The sequence below is a fragment of the Gymnoscopelus microlampas genome (assembly GCF_963454915.1).
Source record: "Gymnoscopelus microlampas genome assembly, chromosome: 12".
In the NCBI taxonomy this organism is placed as follows: Eukaryota; Metazoa; Chordata; class Actinopteri; order Myctophiformes; family Myctophidae; genus Gymnoscopelus; species Gymnoscopelus microlampas.
This window is the reverse complement of record NC_139949.1, coordinates 7,718,777-7,744,553: the sequence shown is the minus strand read 5'-3', so window position 1 is coordinate 7,744,553 and position 25,777 is coordinate 7,718,777. Positions and strand designations below refer to the sequence as shown.

Here is a 25,777-nt window from a genome sequence, read left to right as displayed (position 1 = left end):
TGTTACCAATGATACTAATGAAGGCTCTGTTCCATTTAGTCTAGCACAGTGGTTTCCACGACCCCCATAGCTCTGAGAGTGTACAAATGGATTTGTACACTCTCAGAGTTACACACCCGTAAGGGGGCATTTAGAAGCCCATGAGGGTCCCTGGACCCCAACTTTAGACCCACTGGTCTAGCAGAGTGTTTCCAGTGAGCCAACCAAAAAACGAGCCCAAAGTCGCTTATAATAAGCAGTCATGGCAACACTGGCAGGGACGGACGCACAGCCCTGGATCGCTGACTGTGGAAACACTAAACAACAAGCCAGTGTGACCTTGACAAGAGACAAGCCAATAAACACATGGCCAGGCACGGTGTGCACGTGCAGGTAGATACTGTAGTGGTGTTATTGCTCCACTAACCCCTTAAGACCTGAGACCGATTCTACAAAATGTCTTCTACATTTTTGGGGAAAAAAAACCCATGTTGCTGTCAGTGGTTCTAACACTTTTTTTTATGTCAAGGACCCCCAAAATGATATGTATTTGGTCGCAGACCCCCATCTCAAAATATTTCGTTCCAGGGACCCCCAGAAGCAAAGATTTGAGTTACAACTGTTCATTCATATGTATATATATATATTAATTGCTCACATTTTCTCTATTTTTCAAAAATAGCAGATCTACGAGCTTGTAGATCTGCTATTTTTGAATAGCCAAAGTGTAAAATAATGCTTTTTAGCTCAAATTAGAAAAAAATGACACAGATGCGTTCCAGGTCTTAATGGGTTAAAGTGTAATACAGAGAGAGAGAGAGAGAGAGAGAGAGAGGCAGGCAGGAATGGGCCCTGGAAGACAAACTACTACGTTTAGCAGGTTTTCCGAGCATTTAGCGAGCCTTTTGCCGAGCCATGTGACCCATAGGGGCAGGAGCCTATCTCCCCGTCTCTGTAGCGTGAGGCGGCGGTCCCCAGCCATGATGAACAGTACAAGTGCACCCCCTGGACATAATGCTAGTGTGTCACGCAATGTCACATGGTGTTCAAGTGCACCCCCCGGACATGGCCATATATGGAACTATACAGGACTTGGGAAGCCCCGCCCGTAGGGCTATTTTCCGAACAACCGTGGGAAAAAAACATTGCCGATAATGTATTGTTTTTGACGAACGTTGCTAAGTTTGCTTGAGCCGAATCAGCGCCGTCCGAGTTATGCACCGTTTCATTGACTGGAATATTTTCAGTTGGCATTTTTTTTCTCGTTTTTTTTCCCTCATTTCACTGCTTTACTTTTATCAATATGGATGTATTTCTATACTTTTTTATGTTCAAAAATATATGTTACTTTTGTTTGCTTGAATTTAACACATTGACTGCTGGAGTTTAGTCATAATTTATTCACCCACTGCCAGGGTTTTTAATAATTTCTTTATAGAAAAAATGTGAATTATTCGTCCGTTTATTTTTCAACATTGAAGTGAATGGATTTGAAAAAATAAAACATTTTATATCTCCTAATTCGTTGAGAATAACGACACAAATGTTATACTCAAACATTAGAGAAACATTTTAGGAATTCAAAAACAAAATTTAAAAAAAATTAAAAGGGGAGAATTCTCCCCTTTGGCGGTGGATAAACGCTCCATTGAGACAAATCATTTGTTGTTGTTAATGTGTTTGTGATGACTGTTGTTAATTGCTGGTGTTAGGAACGGCTGAGAGAAGAGGGAGAATGTGGTCTTTTTGTTTCAGTGACTGGACTATTTTCAGCTGGAATATTTTTTTTCTTCCATTCCACTGTTTTACTTTTACACATTTTTATACTTTTTTTAGGTTCTATTTTTGTGTTCAAAAATATATTTTGTTACTTGTGTTTGCTTGAATGTAATACACTTTCAATTAAGACACATCCTTGGTTGTTGTTATTAAGTAGGGCCTACTTATTGTATTAAACAAATCAGGTCTATTCCACGTCAGATGCTGATTGTCACTATAGAGCAGATCATAAAACTTCAACATGAGTTGATTCCAGTCTAGAGAAGTAGTTCTACAATTCAAGACCTGGTGCATTGAGATGCAGACAGGGGCGTCTCAGTGCTAATGTGCAGTGTTCCACCCCCATCATTTGATTCACTGGGTGGGCACAGAATCGTAAATCATGTTTTGGGGTGAGCGTTTGCCCCAACTGCCACTCAACGTGACTACTGGCCAATCACAGCGCTTCTTTTCCGGGACTTTCCTCAACTCAAATAGCTTGCCTGTGACATGACACTAGTATGTCGCAGGGAGTGGGACTTACCCTCCAATCCAACCCTTGATGCAGAGTGCCACGCAAGGAGGCATTGGGTCCCATTTTTATAGTCTTTGGTAAGACCCAGCTGGGGAAATAGTCCGCTAGGACTGACTTGTGAGGTTGTATGGAAAAATAATACACGCAGCGGCGCACGGCCAAATGCTCACCAAATAAATCACCTTAAACGTGAACAGATGGACATGGCAAACTCTCCCAAGCTTGTCTTCGCACCCACACCAAAAGACAGAGTGGATAGTGGATTATTCAAAATACTAGCCAGCAGCAACACACGAGCACATCACAGAGAAATGATTACTGATGTGTGGCGTTGCAAGTTACCAGTTTAACAGGTTAGCAAAGCTACCCGCCACCATTCAAATTGTGCCCAGTTTTCTGTCATCCCTTTGGTAAATGAGGGCCAAACACAGCAGATACATAGATAGACGGTTCATCAATAAAGATAATGAGTCAAGGCCGGGGTGGGCTGTTAGAGGTCTCCTTCAATCAATCCCCTTTACATCTGCAAGGCAAAGTACGTTGGTATTTGTTTTCTTTTGCCTGAGACCTGGTGAAACTCTCCTTTAACATGTACATAGGAAAATACAGGAAAATAGGAAAAAACAGGAAAATACCAGCGTAGTAAGCAAGAGGTGGTGTAGAAAAATGAAAGAGACAGACAGACAGACAGGACTACAGTCAGTGTTGCATTGCTGAAATTGGAACATGGTTGCGCTCTATATTACATTCTACAGTTACAGTGCATAGAACACTTCTTATTATATTGTTTTATGGCCAAGGTGGTTTAAAGCCTCACAAACACATTAGCCAGTTTCCTACTGTCAAGTAGAAGCCTGCCACGCAGTCAGTGTGTGTGTGTGTGTGTGTGTGTGTGTGTGTGTGTGTGTGTGTGTGTGTGTGTGTGTGTGTCAGGGTTGACAGTCTTTACAGTAAGTAAACAGTGCAAACAGTACTGTACATACAGTGTTCCACATCATAAACAGACACACGATGTAAACAACTCCACCAGACACCCTTAGTTCAAATATCACCTCAGAAATACAACATCAACAGAACAACACACGCTGACAGAAACCTTGTTACTTCATATTTCACACACGTTTTTTTGTTTGTTTTTCTTTTCGTCAATTACTGCAATCATACAAGAGTGTCCCTTAAGGATAGCTAAAATAGACGATCTAAAAGCTCACAACAGGTCAAGATGCAACGCGTTATGACCTTTTAGATCATCTATTTTCACTAAGGTTTTTTTTAAATAATAATTAAAAAAGGAATGGTTTTGGACATACAAGGTACTAAAGTGGACAGTGACTGCTTTTAACCCCTTCAATACGGGAATGCATCTACACTGCTATGTCTTCTAAATCCTAAGTGCTTTCTGAAAAACGTAATGTTGCTATAATCAGTGCTTTCTCAAAGCTTTTCATGGCAAGGACCACCCAAAATGTTATGTATTTGGCCACCGACCCCGATCTCAAAACATTTAGTTCCCGGGACCCCCCAGAAGCAAAGATTTGAGTTACAAATGTTTTCTTTAAAAGTATATTCAAAGATTTGCTCACATTTTCACGATTTTTCAAAAAAAATAGCAGATCTACAAGCTCATAGCGCGGCACTCGGTGCCGCGCTATGAGCTTGTGTATCTGCTATTTTTGAATAACTCGAAGTATAAAATAATGGTTATCGCTATAATCAAAAATGACGCGGATGCGTTCCCTGTATTGAATGGGTTATAGGGCCATTTTGAGTCATCGTTGCTGAAGAGCTCCCAGGAGACGGTGGCATTTGCCTACCAGAGAGAGAGAGACGTTTTCCATGGACACACACACACACGCGCATGCAAAACCAACATGCAAACACTGCTGCTCTGAGATACCTGGTGAGACACCCGGTGTGGCCCTAGACACACACACACACACACACACACACACACACACACACACACACACACACACACACACACACACACACACACACACACACACACACACACACACACACACACACACACACACACACACACACACACACACACAGCTATGGGGTTGGTTATCAAAATTTGGTTCCCAGTGGGAGCCGAGTTGAAATAGGCTTTATGCACAGCAGCCATATTGTAAGACATTCACAGGTGTTACCAATGATACTAATGAAGGCTCTGTTCCATTCTGGTCAAACAGAGTCAAGGTGCTGATATTGTGCATGTTGGCTCACTGGAAACACTCCCAAATGGCCCTTTGCGGGTGTGTAACTCTGAGAGTGTACAAATGGAACCAAATGGACCCTTACCATTTGTACACTCTCAGAGTAATGGGGGTCGTGGAAATCTGAAATTCAAATATCTGAGAACTACCGTGATACACTAAATGGAACAGAGCCTTCATTAGTATCACTGGTAACACCTGTGAAGGAAGCGATAATATGGCTGCTGTGCATAGAGCCTATTGCAGGGTACCAGGTACTACAATAGGGTGCCCGGGAAACCGTAGGTGGTCCTCAAGAGCTACAACACAAATCTTTGTGTGACGGGGAGCATTAGCCAAAAATAGCAGATCTGCAAGCTCACAACGCCTCGCAACGCAAGGCGTATTTCCAAAACATCTTGAAAGAAATGTGAAAAATGTGGAATGTTTTTGAAACATTTTCCAACATAAATCTTGTATGGGCAAAAAACATATTTTCAGACTGGGGGGTCCGTAGCCAAATACATATTCATTTGGGGGTACTTGTTTGAAAACCACTGCTCTGCAAACAACATTAGACAATAATACAGTTTGACTGACCCGCCCTAGTCGCTTATTTTGGGCTTGTAGATCGGCTACTTTCGGAGAGTTGGTGTAGAGGGGAAAAAGAAAGAGCAAACGGTCAAGTGGACTAAAATATTGATGGTTTCAAAGGTTAACTGTCTGTTAACACGTCTATGTACAGTACCTATGAAATCTAAGAATTTTCTTTTAGCTGCAACACAATCTAATTCCATATGTAGTGGGGGGTAGTGCTTTTTTCTTTTTAAATAGCAGGTGCCGCACTATGAGCTTGTAGATCTGCTTTTTTGAAGAAAAAAAAATTGCAAATCTTTGAATATATATTTTTCAAAGCCAACATTTGTAACTCAAATCTTCGCTTCTGGGGGGTCCCTGGAACTACATATTTTGAGATGGGGGTCCGCGGCCAAATACATATCATTTTGGGGGGTCCTTGACATGAAAACGTTTGAGAACCACTGCTCTCTACACATGCTGTTTGGGAGGCGCGTCGCATAGAGAACTGCGACACAGCTGCAGATGTAGTAGGGCTGAGTCACGCCACACCACAGATAGGGCATGTAGTCCAGGGGCCAAGCCGTATTTTGGTACCACCTAAGGTGACCGTAAAGTTTTTGTATTTTTGTCTTCCTACATGTCTCTAGTTTATATTTTGGTATGATAACCCTTCCAATCTTGTAGCTTAATGGCAGTTATCACTACCTACCGGCTAATGTATTCGGTAGGAGACACAAAGTAGAATCTTTGTGTCTCCTACCGGAAATACACCCGGGCATCAAATTATTGCGACAAAAAACAAAATATATCCATGTATTCAAGGCTTCATGGGGTGTGCAATTGATGGAAAATAAATATTTTTTTGGGTGAACTCCTCCTTTAAGTTTCCCAGGGGGACTCTCTACCCATTCAGCTATGACCACCCTAGACCGAAGGAGGGTCAACTTTTGCAAGCTTATGGAAAGCAGTCTTTTTGCAAACACCAAAAATCTTAGAAGTTATCAATTGCACACCCCATGAAGCCTTGAATACATGGATATATTTTGTTTTTTTGTCGCAATAATTTGATGCCCGGGTGTATTTCCGGTAGGGGACACAAAGATTCTACTTTGTGTCTCCTACCGGATACATTAGCCGGTAGGTAGTGATAACTGCCATTAAGCTACAAGATTGGAAGGGTTATCATACCAAAATATAAACTAGAGACATGTAGGAAGACAAAAATACAAAAACTTTACGGTCACCTTAGGTGGTACCAATTTGTGAAAATATCAGTGTTGGCCCCTGGACTAATGGCAGTCAGTTGGCAGCCCTTGCTGAGTGGGGGGGTTCTTTAATCCATTAAAGACCTGGGAACGCACACTGTGATATAGCAGATGTACAAGCTTGTAGATCTGCTATTTTTTTTGTTTTTTTTTAACCCATTGAGACCTGAGGCCGATTCTACATGTCTCCTAAATCTCAACAGTTTTCTGAAAAACGTATGTTTCTATATCAGTGGTGCTCAATCTTTTTCATGTCAAGGACCCCCAAAATGATATATGTATTTGGCTGCCGACTCCCATCACAAAACATTTTTGTTCCAGGGGACCCCCAAAAGCAAAGATTTGAGTTACAAATCTTTGGCTTAAAAATATATATTCAAAGATTTGCACAAATGTTCATGATTTTTTCAAAAGAAATGATGATTGCCTGTCAATCATCGGAGGAGAGGGGCGGGATTAATGGACTATGATGTCAGGGGCCAATCCCAGCACTTCTTTTTGCCAAATTATTCCGAAAACCCCACCGAAAATCCACTGAATGTTCAAAGTTCAGTTAAAAAATAAATAATAAAAAAAGTTATGAAACCTTTAAATTAACACCTGGATATCGCGAACCGCTACACGCAGCGGGGAATTTCTGACGGAGGTAATGGAGGTTTTGCCCTCTCTAGCAATAGGTTTGTTTATGAATGGTCACTAGACAGGGGATTTTTCAGAGGTGTTTTTGGAGGTACAAACATCTGTTGTTTTCACCGTCTTCTTCCGCTGAATGAACTTGAAAGTGCGACATTGTTTTCTCACTCGACAGTAAACAAACCGACAAACGGTATAAGTGTATACAGGGTATCTGCACATTTCTAAAGTGACAATTTGACGGCTTTTAAGACCTTTTTAATGCCAAATTGTGAAATACTACGTAAGAAAGAGGCAAACATTGTGAAAATAGCCAAACTACAAGCTCACAACGCCTCGGCTATTTTGAGAATATTTATCTGTGGAACAGAGTCAAACCAAGTCTAATGCCTACTAATGATTGTCAGGGTGCGTGTGCGTGCGTGTGCGTGTGTGTGTGTGTGTGGGGGGGGGGGGGGGGGGGGGGGTTGTGGGCTGAAACGTTTGGGAACCCTTATATATCAATGGCATTCCAAAGCACAGTCTATACATTGGCCTTGTGGCTAAATGGCACGTGATAACTGGCAGGTTGCAAACTAGTGCAAACGGTCACGGCCTCGTTTCCTTTTGACACACATCGAGTTATCTTCTTTTTGACCGTGCACGTAGCCCAGACTGTGCACAAACACAGCAGCTTATCATGGGACCGCATGCTGCCGCTTCTTTCACAACAATGATGCAATGCCCATGATCACCGTCGACCCACATACATTATACCGCGTGCGTTTCAACAATGCTGCTGGGCTCCTTCTGAATGCCAAAAATATACATTGAGTGAGGCGCACTCATCAAATATAGAGCACGTTCCTGGAGAACACACACTAACACACATAAATGTTTGTTTGTTTGTTTGTTTGACAACATTTTAGGACGACCCAGGAAAAAATGTCAATCTACAAGCCAACGTGTCATGTTATACATTGGGAAAACTCTAATCCCACGCCCTAAACATAACCTCTAAATGCCTAATCATAACCCCATCTTGAATCTGTTCCTAATTGTGTCACATCTAACCTTAAAACATCATTTTTTTTATTTTTTTTTATTTTTTTTATTCTATTTTTTTCAAAAACACGTGAAACACGTTAATGGCACGTTGCACCATAGCGCTAAAACACATGAAACACGTTAATGGCACTCAATGAGTTAACCCATTCAACCCGGGAACGCATGGGAATAGCAGATCTACAAGCTCATAGCTATAGTTATAAAAATAGCTTAAATACCGGAATACAAAGAAATTGCTGACTATACTATACTAGCGGATCTACAAGCTAAAAAAGAATAATTATTTTTTAACATATTATAGAGATGAATAGAAACGATTATGCAAAAATAACTGTCATTATCTCAATTAAAAAGTGAAAGCATGGTTCATCTTTGACCCAGGCCTGCTCCAAAGATAACCTTCGCATGCACGCGCGCACACGCACACACACACACACACACACACACACACACACACACACAAATAATTCAACAGTGGTTTCCACGGCAACACCGCCGCAATACGATCCATCCATTCTGTAGCGTTGCAACTAAGTACATTTACTCAAGTACTGCACTGAAGTGCAAGTTTGAAGTACTTGGGTAAGTCCGTTTTCCGATGATTAGTACTTCTACTCCATTACATCTCAAGAAGCAAATATTGTACTTTTTTCTCCACTACAATTATTTGCAAACTTTAGTTACTAGTTACTTTGTATATTTTGATAATTATTACAAAAACATACATTAAATCAATTAAGCCGCATTTTAAAGCCACGCTCACAGCATGTTGCATCACAAAGCAGCGTGAGCTTGTAGATCAGCTATTTATGGAAAGAAAGCTTTTGCACTTTCACTGTAGTCGAATGATACAGGACTTTTACTTGTAACAAGAGTATCTCCGTATTGTGGTATTGATACTTCTACTTGAGTAAAACAAATCGGATTGCCTCCATCACTGCGGATGCACCACTGTAACATGATCCACCACTATCCAACACCGACAGCCATACTGTAGCGCACACACACACACACAGAATCCAATCACACACACACACACTAACAGTGTCAGATTACATTATTCACCCTCAAACAACCCGTCTAGCCTGTGGTGGAAGAAGTCAGCAGTGGCAATGCCACCATGTAGAAATACTCTGTTACAAGTAAAAGTACTGTATTCAGAATTACATTTGAGTAAAAGCGCAAAAGCATCGTCATCAACATCCACTGAACAGCACCAACGTAAAAGTACTCCATTTATTTTTCATATTTTAACCCTAACAGTTTTTTGAAAAAAAAATGATATATATATTTTTTCAAGATTTTTCAAAAATAGCAGATCTACAAGCTCATCTGCTTTTTTTGAATAGCCAAAGAAATCTAAAGAGACACAGATGCGTTCCAGGTCTCAATGGGTTAATGTCGAACTTCTTTGAGATTAGCCGATCTACGAGCTCACACGTGCAACGCTTGTGAGCTCGTAGATCCGCTATTTTCAAATGGCCGAAGTCTAAGATAGGGCTAAGTGGTTAGTGTATAATGGTTTGTAGTAATACAATTAATAGTAACTTGCGTCTAAAAGATGACTGCTTGTATCAGAGAAAAGAAGGTACAATATTTGCCTCCGAGATGTACTGGAGTAGAAGTATACAAATAAAAATGAATGAAATACTCAAGTTAAGTAAATTAAGCCTCAAAACTGAACTGAAAACTTGAGTACAGTACTTGAGTAAATGTACTGAGTTACTTTCCACCAGTCCTCTGGGCTTACATTAGCCATCCTCTGTTACTGCCTCTTGTAAATGGGGTTACAGGCGCGCGCACGCACACGCACACACACACACACACACACACACACACACACACACACACACACACACACACACACACACACAGTGTGTCCTTGCAGTATCTAGAGGGCAGAGAGACAATGGCACTTTGGGCTGATGAGCCTCAAACAGGGAGCAGAGCTATAGTGTATCAGGTCTGCGCGGCTAGGCTAACGCTAGCTCAGTGATTCGCAACATTTTCCATTTGAAGGACCCTCAGTTTGACGTGCATTAGGGGCTGTAAGAATATATCCATTACACTAGAAAAGAATGAAGGCTTCCCTGAACGGCCTGCTACAGAGCAGATGCATTATGACTGACGGTTTTCCTAAATTGTGATTTATAATCGCAATATATGTCGCCTTACGTACAACGGCGCAATATATCGAATCGTGACCACTGTATCGTGATACAGGGGTCTGACCGTGGTCTAATTTGCATTAGACGACGGAACCCCCATTTAATTTTTTTATTTTATTTCTAGGACCCCCATCTACACTGTAATATCCTCAGCGTAACTCTGAGTGTGTACAAATGGAACCAAATGGACCCGTTCCATTTGTACACTCAGAGTTAAAAAAACATTTCTGTTTGTCTTTACGGCTTTGTAAACAGAAATTGCACAGGGCAGATATGACAAATAACTGAAATATATAAAGAAACGACTGACAAAGATGGCTACCGATGATCAAAATAAATACTGTACTATGGTCAAAGCAGGCCATATATTTAATAGCGTTTTACTTACAAAACCGTTACAAAAATAGCCGATCTACAAGCTCACAACGTGCTCTTTTCGAACATTTTAATACTTTAACTTTTGGTACTTTTAAGTATATTTTGATGCCAATACTTTTGTACATTTACTCAAGTAACATTTTTTAACACAGGCCTTTTACTTGTAACAGAGTATTTTTTTTAATATTGTGGTATTTCTACTTTTACTTAAGTAAAATATCTGAGTACTTCTTCCACCACTGCAAGTCAACAGCAGCAAAACAAAAAGTGTGTTGTAACGTTTGCCCTACTTTTGCTAGTCCCCGGCATAAATATCTCTTTGTTTCCTAAATGACACTGGTCTCATTTGTCCCTTTTTGGAAAGGATTTACTTCAATAAAAGGACCAAAGAATGAACATGTGAAAGTGGAAGGTAAAATGACAGATTGATTACATTCTACCCTAAGGGTAGATGCTGGTCAGGGACGGTGTACGTTTTGTCGACTAAAACCGTGATGAAAAATACCACCTTTTTTACACTGACGAAAACTAAATAAGAACTACGCCATGAGGACTAAAACTATGACTATGTTACCGTAGCGTCACAGTAATTTTAACCACTTGGCTTTGGCTTTGGCTATTAAAGCTCATAGCTCGGCACTCGGTGCCGCGCTATAGACCCCTTAACAGACAACGTCACACTGATAAGAACCAGTATGCGTGCAACCAGTATGCTCGCAAAAAAACCCATTCTGTCAGGTCTCGCTAGGACGCGCCTCACTAGCCAACACACAAAAGGGGGTTGGGGTGTGCTGAAACCAGCGCACCCCGAAACAACATGTTGAGAATTGATTGCATGAAACAATCACCTGTGCATCCAGTCTCAATGTTGGTAAACAAATAATTGGTCTATGAGCTTGTAGATATGCTACTTTTGAAAAATCTTGACAATGTGTGCACATCTTTGAATATATATATATATATATATATATATATATATATATATATATATATATATATATTTTTCAAAGCAAACATTTTTAACTCAAATCTTTGCTTCGGGGGGTGGGGGGGGGGGTTCCTGGCACAAAACATTTTCAGATGGGGGTCCGCGGCCAAATGTATATCAATTTAGGGGTCCATGGCATGAAAAAGTTTGAAAACCACTGCAATAAACAATAAACACATTAACAATTTAATTGACATAAGAAATCCAGTAGTAACTAATACAAGTCATTTGATGCTTGGTTGCGCGCGGGTGTAGTGCTCCGAAAACAGCCAATCTACAAGCTCACAACGCGTCGTGAGCTTGTAGAAGGGCTATTTTCGGCTCTTAGCCAAGTACGAATCATAAGTTATGACGCCACCGCGGCCCGTATTTGCTGTCAAAATAAACACTGAGTCAGGAACACTCCACAGTTCCTTTATCAGTGCAGACCAAAGGCTATAGGCTCTATTCACAGCAGCCATATTATGAAGACATTCACAGGTGTTACCAATGATGCTAATGAAGGCTCTGTTCCATTTAGTGTAGCACAGTGGTTTCCAGAATGGAACAGAGCCTTCATTAGTATCATTGGTAACACCTGTGAATGTCTTCATAATAATATGGCTGCTGTGAATAGAGCCTATATTAGCAGGCTTGTTACACTATTGACAAACAGCTGAAGCTACAGATCGCCCTCCGCTCCCGCCCCGGCTTCCCTCCCCCCCGAACACGGGCCTATATGGTGTTTAGAGGAGTGGTTTTCAGCCCTTTTCATATCAAGGTCCATTATTTATTCGGCGTTTGAGCCACGGACCACCGTTTGATGAGATTTGGACTCTCGGAACCCAAGACTTAGAATATTTTGTTATCGTCGGATAAGATTTTGTCTGCTGTATTGGCGTGGTACCAATAGGAGAGACAACAGGCGAACGTTGATCAAAATAACAATTATTTAATTAAGTAATGCAGATGTGTAACAATACTTTAACTCTTGAGTGCGTGAAATTAAACCAAATGGACCAGTAAGGGTCCATTTGGTTAAATGTTACGCTCTCGAGGGTTAAAGATCTATAAGGGTCCATTTGGTTACCAACTCATTTGGTTCCAACGTCAAAAACACAATTAAATTGTTAATCGCAATAATCTGTATGAAAATGTACCGTCAAGTGAAATCCCATGATCTAGACAGCCCTACCCACATCACAAACAGCCCCCCCCCCCGACCCCCCCGTGCCTTCTCGCCAAAGACCCGATCAATCAATCCTTAGCCCTCGGATCAATAAAGTGAATTCATCTCCATCCCAGCGTTCAAGCTCGCGCCATCAATCCTATCGGCTCTCTGCCGCACACGAAGACCCCCCTTATCTGCACTACATAAGACCCCCTTATCTGCACTTACATACCTGACTATCTACATCTCATTATACTGGTAGATGGAGCTGGCGTTGTTAACAATGGCTGCTAGGGGGTGGGTGTGTGTGTGTGTGTGTGTGAGTGTGTGCGAGTGTTCCTGGGTTGTTAACCCATTTAGACAGGGAAAGTATCCGTGTCATTTCAGATTTCTTTGGCTATTTAAAAATAGCAGATATACAAGCTCATAGCACGGCACCGAGTGCCGCGCTATGAGCTTGTAGATCTGCTATTTGTTTTTTTTTAATCGTCAAAATGTGTGCAAATCTTTGAATATTATATTTTTTAAAGCAAACATTTGTAAAATATTTTGTTCCAGGGACCCCCAGCAGCAAAGATGCGAGTTAAATGTTTTGTTTAAAAAAATATATGTATTCAAAGATTTGCAAAACAAGTTTTTAAAAAATAGCAGACCTACAAGCACGTTTTTAACGTAACATATATATATATATCCGCCCTCCCATTCATTTATGACTTTGGGTCAGATTCCTTGCATGGTTTACATGTACCAAACATTAATGGAGGTAATCCGATGCCGCTGTCTCACCTTACATCTCACATATCTCCACCTCCCCTCCGTAACTCCAGCCTCATTATTCTACACATCACCCAGGAACGCTGGTGGAATTAGCCTACTCTTCTTTTTTTTCTCCCCCATCTTTAAAAAAAAAGGAGCACTTCACCCATGTCCAATCTTATCTTCAAATACGTGGTCCTCACTAATTTGTGCCTAAAATCAGGCTTCACGCTCTCATTCACCATCCTCATTTAGAGGAGTGGTCTTTTTCAGGTCAAGGACCCCCAAAATGATATGTATTTGGCCGCAGACCCCCATGTCAAAATATTTTTGTTCCAGGGACCCCCAGAAGCAAAGATTTCAGCTACAAATGTTCCCTTAAAAATATATATATTCAAAGATTTGCACAAGTTTTCACGAATTTTCACTCGGTGCCGCGCTATGAGCTTGTAGATCTGCTATGTTTTAATAGCCAAAGTATAAAAGGTTAAAGTGGTTAAAATTATCGTGATGCTATATTAACTCATTGAGTGCCAGAATTATTTCTGGCTATGTGGTCCCAGTGTCAAGAGATTTTTCAATTCATCTTAGATTTTCAAGTAGTCACAGAATTTTTAATCTCCAGTATAATCAATCCCCTGATGGGTGCTAATCACTGAGAGTTGCACGGTGTGGTTTCACAAATGTCAACGAGGTCATCGCGACCTCGTTGACATTAATTGTCTGATGTTGAAAATAGCATGTCTGGGCTAAAAATTCATTGTAAAGAAAAAAAGTGCTTAGGAGCCGAGATACAGCCCTTTTCAGTAATAAGTTAAACAAGGAGTGAATGGAGCAGCAAATCTTCAGATAATGATATCTTGGGTTCTGAACATTTTTTTTTCAAAAACCATGAAACACGCAATAGGCTCTATGCACAGCAGCCATATTGGGAATGAATTGGGCCTCTTCCTTACTTCCTTCACAGGTGTTACCAATAATACTAATTAAGGCTCTGTTCCATTTAGTGTGGCACAGTGGTCTCTTATTTTCTAGGACCCCCATAACTCTGAGAGTGTACACATGGAACGAAATGGACCCGTAAGGGTCCATTGGGTTCCATTTGTACACTCTCAGAGTTACACACCCACCATAAGGGGCCATTTGGGAACCAAAATGGAGTGTTTCTAGTGAGCCAACATGCAAAATATCAGCACCCTGACCAGAATGGAACAGAGCCTTCATTAGTATCATTGGCAACACCTGTGAAGGAAGTAAGAGGCCCAATTTGTTTCCAATATGGCTGCTGTGCATAGAGCCTATAGGCACGTTGCGCCATTGCGGTAAAGCATGTGAAACACGTCAATGGCACTCAATGAGTTAACACATTCAGCTGCGGACCCCTTGGAACCCCCCACAAGGACCCCTGGGGGCCACTTTGAGAACCAATGATTTAGAGCCCCCCCCCCCCTCTCCCTCCCACCACCACCACAAGCACATGTACGTGGCAGCCAGCCCTGCGGTGACACACAGCCACATTACTCATCATCATGAGGGGGGGTCCGCAGTCGTGGAGGCGAGGGGGCCGACCGGCCCACGTCTGTCCTATAAGACGCCGCAAAACGTGTGAATCAACGTTTTTTCTCTCTAAAACAGCAGCTAAGTGACATATTTTAAGGGTGGATAGAGGGCCTGCACGGCACGATGATGTATGCAGACAGTGGGTGGCCATTTTTATTTGCCACTCACTCATACTGTATGTAAGATACTGTGTGTGCAGTGACATCTAGTCCGGTAGATACAGCACTATGTAGGGATGGACAATTGAATCGGTCATCATATCGGTATCGGCCGATGTTGGCCTTAAAGGGCAATATCGGTATTGAATCGATATCAAAATAATATATCGTTTTTTTGCCGATATTTTATTTTATAATTATTATGTTGAAAATGTTTTAAAAAAAAGCCTGAAAAAGCCTTTTGTGATGATGAAGGGGAAGCCTTCAAAAAGGGTCAACAAGTTTTTTTTTTAAATAAAAATACTACATTCAAGCTGTTTATATGGGCCAACGTTTCAATAACAGTGCATCCCTAGTTTTGGAATAAAGAGGCATTGATTTTTCAAAATCAGTGTTTATATGCCTTTTTCAGAATGGACATAATGGACAAATGTATTATTATTACTTTATACTCAGAGGCGTTAAAAGGACTCCCTTCCACTAGTGCTGTGTTTCCAAAACAATTAGCCCAATACGTAGAATTATGTTTAGGTATTATCATTCTAAACCTATGTTCTTGCCGTATTACATACAGCCAACCAGTTAAAGAAATTGCGGATTGAGGCTTTATGAAATATGTGAGACAAGGTTTTTTTTGAACATTCATTCACAATTTAAGCAATAGAACATACATTTTATTGCTATTTTGACCCATTCTTTAATCTCATAAAAATGACTGAAATCGGTCGTGGCAACAGACAACTAAAATATATGTGAATAAATGTGCATTTTATGTTAATATTTGGCGCACTGTTGGAGCATAACCTAAGGAACATTTCCGGCTACAGGGCCATCACAGATTTGTCCCGAGGTAACCATGGCAGCCACTTTCCAAAATGGCCGCCACCAGCTCTTATTTTAGCAGTAGTTCGGGTTCTAGACCAGCTACAATCTTGATTCTGCTAGCAGCTACATATATGTATCCAGGGAACTACATAATCAAATAGTAAAAAAAAACATGATACGCATTTTGCTGAATGACAGAATCAGCTCATGACATGTGCAGACCTGGCACGTTGGTGTGACATGCTCCACACAATGTGCCACCAATTGCTATTATAATAGTCATGCACTCCTGCACAAACAAAGACGCACACTGCGCACGCACACTCTCATCTGCAGATCTACAAGCTCACTACGAGCTTGTAGATCTGCTATTTTTTTATTTTTTTTATGAAAGATCGTGAACATTTTCACAAATCTTTGAATATATGTTTTTTTTAAAGCAAACATTTTGCTTCTGGGGATTCTACAAAATGTCTTCCCACTGGCCCACTGTGAGCCACCATCCAAAACAGACACAATGCAAAGATTTCTCTGTTGTATTACAGTCAAGTCTCTCGGCCTGGACTGTTGACTCACACAACATTCAAATGCTTTCAGCCTACACTGTGCGATACAAGCACTGGAAACCATACTGTAAAATAGTCAAAGCATATCCAGCTCGCTGCTTAGCAGAAAATGTATTTTAACCCCTTAAACCAGTGGCTCTCAAACGTAATTAATGTCAAGGACCCCCAAAATGATATGTATTTGGCCATGGACCCCCATCTCAAAATATTTAGTTCCAGGGACCCCCAGAAGAAAAGGATTCAGTTAAAAAATGTTCTCTTTAAAAATATATATAAATCAGAGATGTGCACACATTTTCAAGATTTTTCAAAAATAGCAGATCTACAAGCTCGTAGCGCGGCACTCGGTGCCGTGCTATGAGCTTGTAGATCTGCTATTTTTTTAATAGCCAAAGTGTAAAATATGGTTAAAGTGGTTCAAATGATTGTGAAGCTATATTAACTCATTTTGCTGGGGACCCCCTGGTATCCCCCCCAAGGCCCCGGACCCCACTTTGAGAACCAATGAATGTTCTAACTTGACCCGAGTTGGCTCTGTACTTGCCGGTGCCAAAAATAGCCAAATCGACAAGCTCACAACGCGTGTCGGTCGGCTATTTTTGGCTAGTGCCCCCCTCCCCCCAGCATAGAAGCTGGGATTCAAGCGGTTAAAGATATTCTAACCCATTCAATCCAGTAACGCATAACTGCGTCATTTTAGATTATTTAGCCATAACCATTATTTTACACTTTGGCCTATTCAAAAATAGCAGACATGCAAGCTCATGGTGCTGCGCTACGAGCTTGTAGATCTGCTATTGTTTCTTGAAAAAAATTGAAGATTTGTGAAAATCTTTGAATACATATATGTTTTTTTTTTACATTTTTAACTTCAAATCTTTGCTTCGGGGGGGGGGGGGGGGGGGGGCTGGAACAACATTTTAATGGGGATCGGTGGCCAAAAACATATGATTTTGGGGGTCCTTGATATGAAAACGTTTGCGAACCACTGATATAACAACATACGTTTAAACACAAAAACTGTTAGGATTTAGAAGATTCACGGTTTTTCAAAAATAGCAGATCTACAAAGCTCATAGCGCGGCACCGAGTGCCGCGCTATGAGCTTGTAGATCTGCTATTTTTGAATAGCCAAAAGAAATCTAAAAATGTGTTACCGGTCTTAAAATATTTTTTTTAATAATAAAAAAAAAAGAAAGTGACATGAATATTATCTTCTGGGGGTCCACGGCCAAATACAGATCAATTTGGGGGTCCTTGACTTTTGAGAAGCACTGCCATAGAAGACAATGCTGGCTGCTATGGCAACCAAATGACGGAAGTCAAGCCGTGGCGACGAGTGAGAACTGCGGAACTGAGGTCTATTCATTCCAATGGCAGAGTGAACAACGTGAACACGGCTTCTAAACCATTCTTTAGCTCCATTGTCACTGAAACTAAATATTGCACCCGATCGTCACGAGCCACACAACCATTCCCAACGTTCTGACACTAAAATGGCTATTTTCAGAGAGACAAATCATGAGGAAATCAACTTTATCATCGACCTTTCTCTGCCCCAGCAACGCACTCTCGCGAGATCTAGCACCAGTAAACATATAGTAGGACGTTCATGAGATCCGCCCATTTAGGAGACCTTTTGTACGTCTAAACTATACAGTGTTGATTTCGTCTAAAACAAAAAAACTATGACGCAAAATGTTCGTCGACTACCTTTTTTCACTGACGAAAACTGAATTAAAAACTAAGCTATGATGACTAAAACTAAGACTATATATTGACAATTTCGTCAACAAATAAAAACTAGACTAAAATGTTGGGGAAGGACGAGGGGAGAAGAGATCCAGTAGAACTAAGAGACATTTCATGCTTGCTTGCGTGCGGGTGTAGTGCTACGAAAATAGCCGATCTACAAGCTCACAACGCGTTGTGAGCTTTTAGATGGTCTATTTTCCGCACTTAGCCAAGTATGAATCATAAGTTATGACGCCACCGCGGCCCGTATTTGCTGTCAAAATAAACACTGAGTCAGGAACACTCCACAGTTCCTTTATCAGTGCAGACCAAAGCCTATTAGCAGCCTTGTTACACTATTGACAAACAGCTGAAGCTAAGAGACAAGTCATTTATATGCTTGGGTGTTGTGCTCTGAAAATAGCAGATCTACAAGCTCGCGACACGTTGTGAGCTTGTAGATCTGCTATTGTCAGCATGCAACCAAGTGTCAAATCAGCCATTACGACGCCGTCAAGGCCAAAATACATTTTAGTCGACTAAATCAACTTTAGATTTAGTCGACTATAATCTTATGATATTTAGTCGACTTAAATTAGACAAAAACTAAAACATTTCAGGTGACTAAAATATGACTAAAACTAAATTAATTTTAACAGGATATTTATTAACTAGATTCTGACAAGTCCCGGAAAAGACACAAGCTGTGATTGGCCAGTAGTCAGAAAGCTTGCCTTCTCCAAAATGGCGGCCGCGATAAAGGTCGCTCCAATGAACTGCAGAGGCCAATGAGGTATCTAGGTTTCTATATCTATGCACATTACAACACCAGACCAAGAGAGGCAGTCCACTCGGAGAGTGGGCGGGGTCTATGCTCTGGAACCAGGCTAGCTAAAATAGGCTCTATGCACAGCAGCCATATTATCACTTCCTTCACAGATGTTACCAATGATACTAATGAAGGCTGTTCCATTTAGTGTAGCACAGTGGTTTCCACGACCCCCATAAGTCTGAGAGTGTACAAATGGAACCAAATGGACCAGTAAGGGTCCATTTGGTTCCATTTGTACACTCTCAGACTTATGCTTTTCAAAATGTAAAAAAATCTTTTGAAAAATACCAGATATACAAGCTCCCTGACTCTGTTTGACCAGAATGGAACAGAGCCTTCATTAGTGTCATTGGCAACACCTGTGAATGTCTTCACACTATGGCTGCTGTGCATAGAGCCCATATAGAGCGTGCCAAAAATCCTGAAGGGGGCGTCAACAAGTGTCATTTGGTAGCGGCGGACATCTTTGAGGGGTATAAAACAGGTTGACTTAACATTGCCCCCCTCAAGCATGTCTGCAGCTACTATGCCACGCCCCCCATGGTGACGAGTCGTTGGCACGCTCTATTGGGACGGCGAATCGTCCTAAATATCCACCATCTTGGGACGTAAATCCATTAAAACTGACACTGACCTGGAAGGGGAAGATGTTGTCGTTGCGGCCCACGCCGTCGTCCATCCAGGACTTGGGGTTGAAGCCCCCCACGGCGGGGCTGTTGCGGGGGTACTTCTGCGAGCCGGCGCTCATGTGGTTGTTGGGGAAGGTCTTCTTCAGCGGCGAGATGGAGTTGATGGGCGTCACGCCGCCGTTCATCCCCCGGCGGTAGTCCCTGGCGCCCTGCACACACACACGGGATCATGACAATGTAGTAGTTGAACGCAGTGGTGTAAGGTAACTAAGTGCATTTACTCAAGTACTGTACTTAAGTACAGTTTCGAGGTATGCCCAATTTTCAGTACTTTTACTTCTACTCCACTACATCTTAGAGGCAAACATTGTACTTTTACTCCACTGCAATCATTTGAAAACTTTAGTTACTAGTTACATTTGTAGATTTTGATTATTATTACAAAACCACTTCAGAGCTATATGTTGGCAATTCAAAAATAGTCAATTTGCAAGCTGTGAGCTTGCAAATTGGCTATTTTCAAACGATTTTTATACATTTCTGTTTTATCTTCCAGGCTTTGTAAACGAAACAAAATCTAATCAAAATAAATAATGTCCAATTTGGATGTTGTTTTAAATACCAGAAACTGGCTATTTCGGCTATTTTTGAAAATTGAGCATTATCTAAAACAATTTAACATTTAAATAATTTAGCTAAATTAAATTTAAAAAAAAAAATCATACAAAAAAATAAGAATTAGAAATGATGTAATTTAAATAATTTAACTGAATGAAAATGATTAAAAACACCTGCGATCAGTCGATGACGTAACACAACCGTGACAGCAGTTAACTGTAGTCGACCCTTACCTGCGAGCCGCTCCAGCCGCCCCCTCCTCCGCCGCCGCCCCCGTAACCCCCACCGCCCGGGCTCCAGGAGGCGGAGCTGGGCGAGGGGGAGGGGCTCTGGTAGCTGGCCGGCCCCCAGGGGGAAGGGGGCGGCTTGGCGAGCCCACCGCCGCCTGACAGGTGGTGCTGCGGCAGCTGGCCGAAGGACCCCGGCGGACCCCCGCCGCCGCCCCCCACGCTGCGGTGCTGCTGCTGCGGGAAGGGAGGCGGCGGGAGCACACCGCCGCCGCCCCCGGCGGCGTGCGGCGAGGCGGGCGAGCGCCGGTGCTGCTGCTGCTGCTGGGGGGCGTGGGCGTGCGGGCCTTGGTGGTGGGGGGGCGGCGGGGGGTGGGGCTGGTAGTGGGGGTGGGGCGGCGGCGGCGGGGGCGGGGCGTGGTGGCCGGCGTGGGCGTGGCCGCCGATCTGCGGCGAGAAGTTGGCGCCGAAGCCGGGGCTGACGTGGTGCGAGAAGTTCTGGAAGAGCAGCGGCCCGTTGCCCAGGCCTGTGTGAGAAAAGGACACGCTGTTGTTGTTAGGGGACGGTTAAAAAGCTGCAGTAAGTGAAGTTTTTTTTATCATTCGAAGTGTTAAATAGCTCCATATTGTGATAGTAATCATTGCCATAGAGCAGGGTTCCCCGATAGGCGGCCCGCGAGAGGCAACTGTCCGGCCCACGACGACTCCTGTCATTTTTTTTGCTTTTTTTAAAGAATATCTGTATTACTGTTCAAGCAGACTGTAAACATATCTGTAAGTAAATTGTTGATTCTGGACTTATTTTGATTTTCAGTATGTTCAACTGGCTGCTGTTAATCTGTATTACATTTCACAAGCAGACTGTAACAACCAAATATTTTTAAGTAAATGGTTGGTTCTCAACTTATTTTGTATCAGGCCTAAAATAACAGTGTCAAATTAGCTAGATTAGAGAAATAAAATTGCGCACGCGCGCTTTGCGTGCGTGCACGATTTGCGTGGGCCAGGGGCATTCACAATGCCCCTGGCCCTCGGCTTGATACCCTAGACATAATTTGGCCCTTGGGGAAAACTAATTGGGGAACCCTGCCATAGAGTGTTTGTTCAGTAATGGGTCTCCCCGTCTCTGCAGCTCTTTAATAAACAGAAAATAAATGTTCAGGTCGGGATACCAAACTAGTTGCATTGTGAAATGTTGTGAGCTTATAGATCGGCTATTTCCATTTTTTTTTATGTTCGAAAACGTATGAAGATTTTTCTACATATGAATACGTATCAATTTGAACGATTCTGCCGATGATGCAAAGATAATTGCTATTATCTCAAATAATCAGCGATCAGTGGATGATGTAATGATCGTGGACAGGCTTGTTATTACCGTTGCCCGCCGAGGCGGCCGGGTTGAAGAAGCTGACGTCCTCGTTGATGATGGCGGAGCCCGCCGGAGCGGGAGCGATGGCCGCCGACCAGTTGTTGAACCCACTGAGGGACCAGGAACACAGTTATTATAGTTAAAACTAAATTTTTTATAGTTAAAATTAAAACTAAAGACGCGTAAAACAGGGCCCTATGTCTCAGAGGGTGGCTGTGGACAGTTCAAAAACCTTTCTACTGACAATATCACAGGTAGAGTGATAGTCAGTAGAAAACGCTTGGTCATTTCAAACGAGACCTTTTTTATTAGAACAATGGCTTCTATTTCAGCACGCTAACTTTCCAGGAATAGAACAGCTGTAGTTTCTACTAGCTTGGAATACCCATCGATGACGTGAACTGTCCACAGCCCTCCTCTGAGACACAGAGTGAGTAGACAAAAATGGTGTCAACTTATAATGAGCATTAGTGAGGACCAATTATATGAAGATAAGGGTGAAAATGGGTGATGTACTCCTTTAACTGGAATAAAAAAACGAGGCTTTACGAAAAAAAACATAACTAACTGCAACTTATGTGTTTACAAAACTAACTAATCTAAAATGATAGACAAAAAATGTCCTTAGTGTCCTTTACTGTCCTTTAATCTCAATATTTCCTACATAAGCCTAGTATTTTGTATATGTAAATAAAGTAGTATACTTTAAGTTCCTACTGTATGTATCAGTATGGAAAACTCATTTATTAAGGTTTTAAAGAAAAGTAAATACCATGAACATGTTTGGATTCATATTATTATTAAATATGCATTACATATTATGTGTCTTTTGCCAATTATTTGGCCCACTGGCCATACCCTCACGGCCCACAAGGCTGGGACTCACTGAACTAATAAAAAAAAAGCAAAGCCATAATAACCTTGTGGAGGAGCCGTTGCCTGATTGGACGCCGGGGCCCGACGGCTCCTGGTAGTCGAAGCCCGTCAGAACGGGTGACTCCAGACGCAGCTGTTTGTCCTTGATGCCCGTGTCAGCGGCGCCGTTGTCCACCTTGCCTTCCTCCGAGCGGGCCTTCTCCAGCTCGGACATGATCCCTCCCCCACCACCGCTACCTAGGGTTGTCACCGTCATGAAGAGATTACCGTAGTTAACGACTAAAAAGGTGTTGTTGTTAAGTATATATTCTGGTTAAAACTAAAGGTTTTTGGGTAAAAACAAGTTGAAGCACTATTTTGTGATAGTAATAATTGCCAATTTCGTCTAATCAGGAGAGACTGCCCATTTATCAGCGCCATTTGCACAGTGTTCCAATTATACATTTGTCGGCTCATTTCTTTGTGTCATCACTTCCAATTTCACTTGTTTATCCTGTATCCTGTGTGAGTTCTCTCTCCTGATTGGATGAATTTAAATATCCCGGGGAGACCCCTGTTACTGAACAAACACTCTATAGCAATAATTACTATCAGAATATATAGAGCTATTTAACCCTTATTTTAACAAAAGATATCACTCACTGCACATTTAATGTTCATACAAATAATTGTGATTAATGATTTAACTGTGCTTTTTTTTTTTTACATTGCCACATAAATAAAAAGGATATTTTCTGTTTGGCTTTTAAGGACATTTCTGTTTGGCTTTTAGTCTTTGAAAACAGAAATTGCACAGGACAAATATGACAAATAACTTAAATATATAAAGAAATGACTGACAAATGGCCGCTACAGATAATGAAAATAAATAATGTACTGTTATGTTTCAAATATCCTGTATCAAAATTGGCTAACAGACTACCCAGTCACTATGACTCAGACATAACCATATAATTCACTATGACAGTGGTTCTCAACCTTTTAAGACCCGCCAGATAAATATTGTGAAAATAGCAGATCTACAAGCAGATCTACAAGCAGATCTACGTAGCAGATCTACAACGCCTCGCATCGGCTATTTTCAAATGTTTTTTCTCTGTCTTATATTATTTGAGTTGGCCGATGTTTGACCAGTTCTTATAGTATAGTTTATTGATTACTTTTTTTTGCATTAAAAAAAGTCTTTAGATTGTCACTTCCCTCATTGTCAACTGGGGACCCCCCCGAAAATCATGTGGGGACCCCCCTGGGGGTCCCGACCCACAGGTTGAGAACCACTGCACTATGAAACAGACATCACCAAGGACTGACAGAGAGATAGACAGAGATATACTGTATACATATATATGGGCGTGCCCATATATGTGCATAATACTGATGACATCACAGATCTCCATATATGGGTATAGCGGTCAGTTCGGCGGGGCGACGTACTGCGGCCCAGAACCTCTAGTTCTCAAAAATAGCGGCAGTAGCCCCGTCGACAAGCTCACGCATGACACATCGCATGGTGAGCTTGTAGATCGGCTGTTTCTGCTATTCCTCAACCGATGAAATAATACAGATCGACGAAACGCATCGTCCTAAACCAGGGGTCTTCAACAGGGGGTCCTCAGAGTTACTACAGGAGGGCCACCAAATCTTTGTGATATGATATCTTTTTTTACATTAACCACTTGAACCCTAGCAGAATCCCTATTCTGAGGAGAACTTTAGCCCAAAATAGCCGATCTACAAGCTCACAACGCCTCGCGCTGCGAGGCGTTGTGAGCTTGTAGATCGGCTATTTTTTGGGGGCAAAGAGGTATAGGTGTAGAGGGAAAAAAGAGCAGACCAAGTAAAAAAAAAGAAAAGTTAAATCTGAAACACAATTTTATACAATATAATAGGGGGTCCCTGCTTCATCTCTCTTTCAGCTAGGGGGTCCTTGGCCTGAAAAACATTGAAGACCCCTGTCCTAAACTGTTACTTTTCGGGATTCAAATCAGAGTTCTCAACGGGCCTGAAAATTAAGTCCCGGCCCTAACTGAGTCCCACTGGGCCGGCCCTGCCCGAACAAATACCATACTTTTAGGCCCGAAAACCCGAAAAGATGTCATCTTGCGCTTAACGTCCACAAAGTCACGCATCCAACAAGCTTTGAACTGAACAGATTGGACCTTCCGTTCCCGTGATAATGGCCAAAACATTTTGAAAAACGTCCACTTCCGATTTTCGATCGCCGATTTTCGCTCGAGTTTTGGCCATTGTCGCCCGGTTTTCTTTAATAACACGGGCTGGGAGGGTCGGACGGCGACAAACTAGATACCTGAGTAAAGTTCACTTTGAGCTGCATCCAACTAACACATCCACTGCCATTTCCGTCTGCATTACCGTTAGGCGGCTAGGGGCAATATGCATATGAACTATGCACAGCAGCCATATTGGACAGAAATTGGGCCCCTTCCTTGCTTCCTTCACAGGTGTTACCAATGACACTAATGAAGGCTCTGTTCCATTTAGTGTAGCACAGTGGTTCTCTAACTTTTTAATTTCAAGGACCCCCATAACTCTGAGAGTGTACAAATGGAACCAAATGGACCCGGGAGGGTCCATTTGGTTCCATTTGTACACTCTCAGAGTTACACCCTGTCAAGGAACCATGAGGGTCCCTGGACCACAATTTGAGACCCACTAGTATTTCTAGTGAGCCAACATGCACAATATCAGCACCCTGACTCTGTTTGACCAGAATGGAACAGAGCCTTCATTAGTATCATTGGTAACACCTGTGAAGGAAGTAAGAAGAGGCCCAATTTTTCTCCAAAATGGCTGCTGTGCATAGAGCCTATTGACATTTATTTTTTGGGGATAATAGATTTTTTTACTCTTTTTTTTGTCTTCACGGAACCCAACACGCTACAACAACGATAATTGCAAAACTATTGCGATTATCCCAAACAA

General features: G+C 41.9%; 1 protein-coding gene across 3 annotated transcripts in view; it reads right to left on the bottom strand.

Annotated features, from left to right (window-relative positions):
- LOC311057787 (cytoplasmic polyadenylation element-binding protein 4-like) overlaps positions 1-25,777 on the bottom strand; it is a 67,267-nt gene that overhangs the window by 35,416 nt on the left and 6,074 nt on the right. For all 3 annotated transcript variants that reach the window (XM_084074871.1, XM_084074872.1, XM_084074873.1), the window contains 4 exons: positions 22,879-23,071; positions 21,965-22,068; positions 20,593-21,113; positions 19,747-19,950 (listed from right to left, as the gene is read on the bottom strand). In XM_084074871.1, coding sequence (XP_083930997.1) covers positions 19,747-19,950; positions 20,593-21,113; positions 21,965-22,068; positions 22,879-23,071 — 1,022 coding nt within the window. The remainder of the gene's footprint in view (positions 1-19,746; positions 19,951-20,592; positions 21,114-21,964; positions 22,069-22,878; positions 23,072-25,777) is intronic.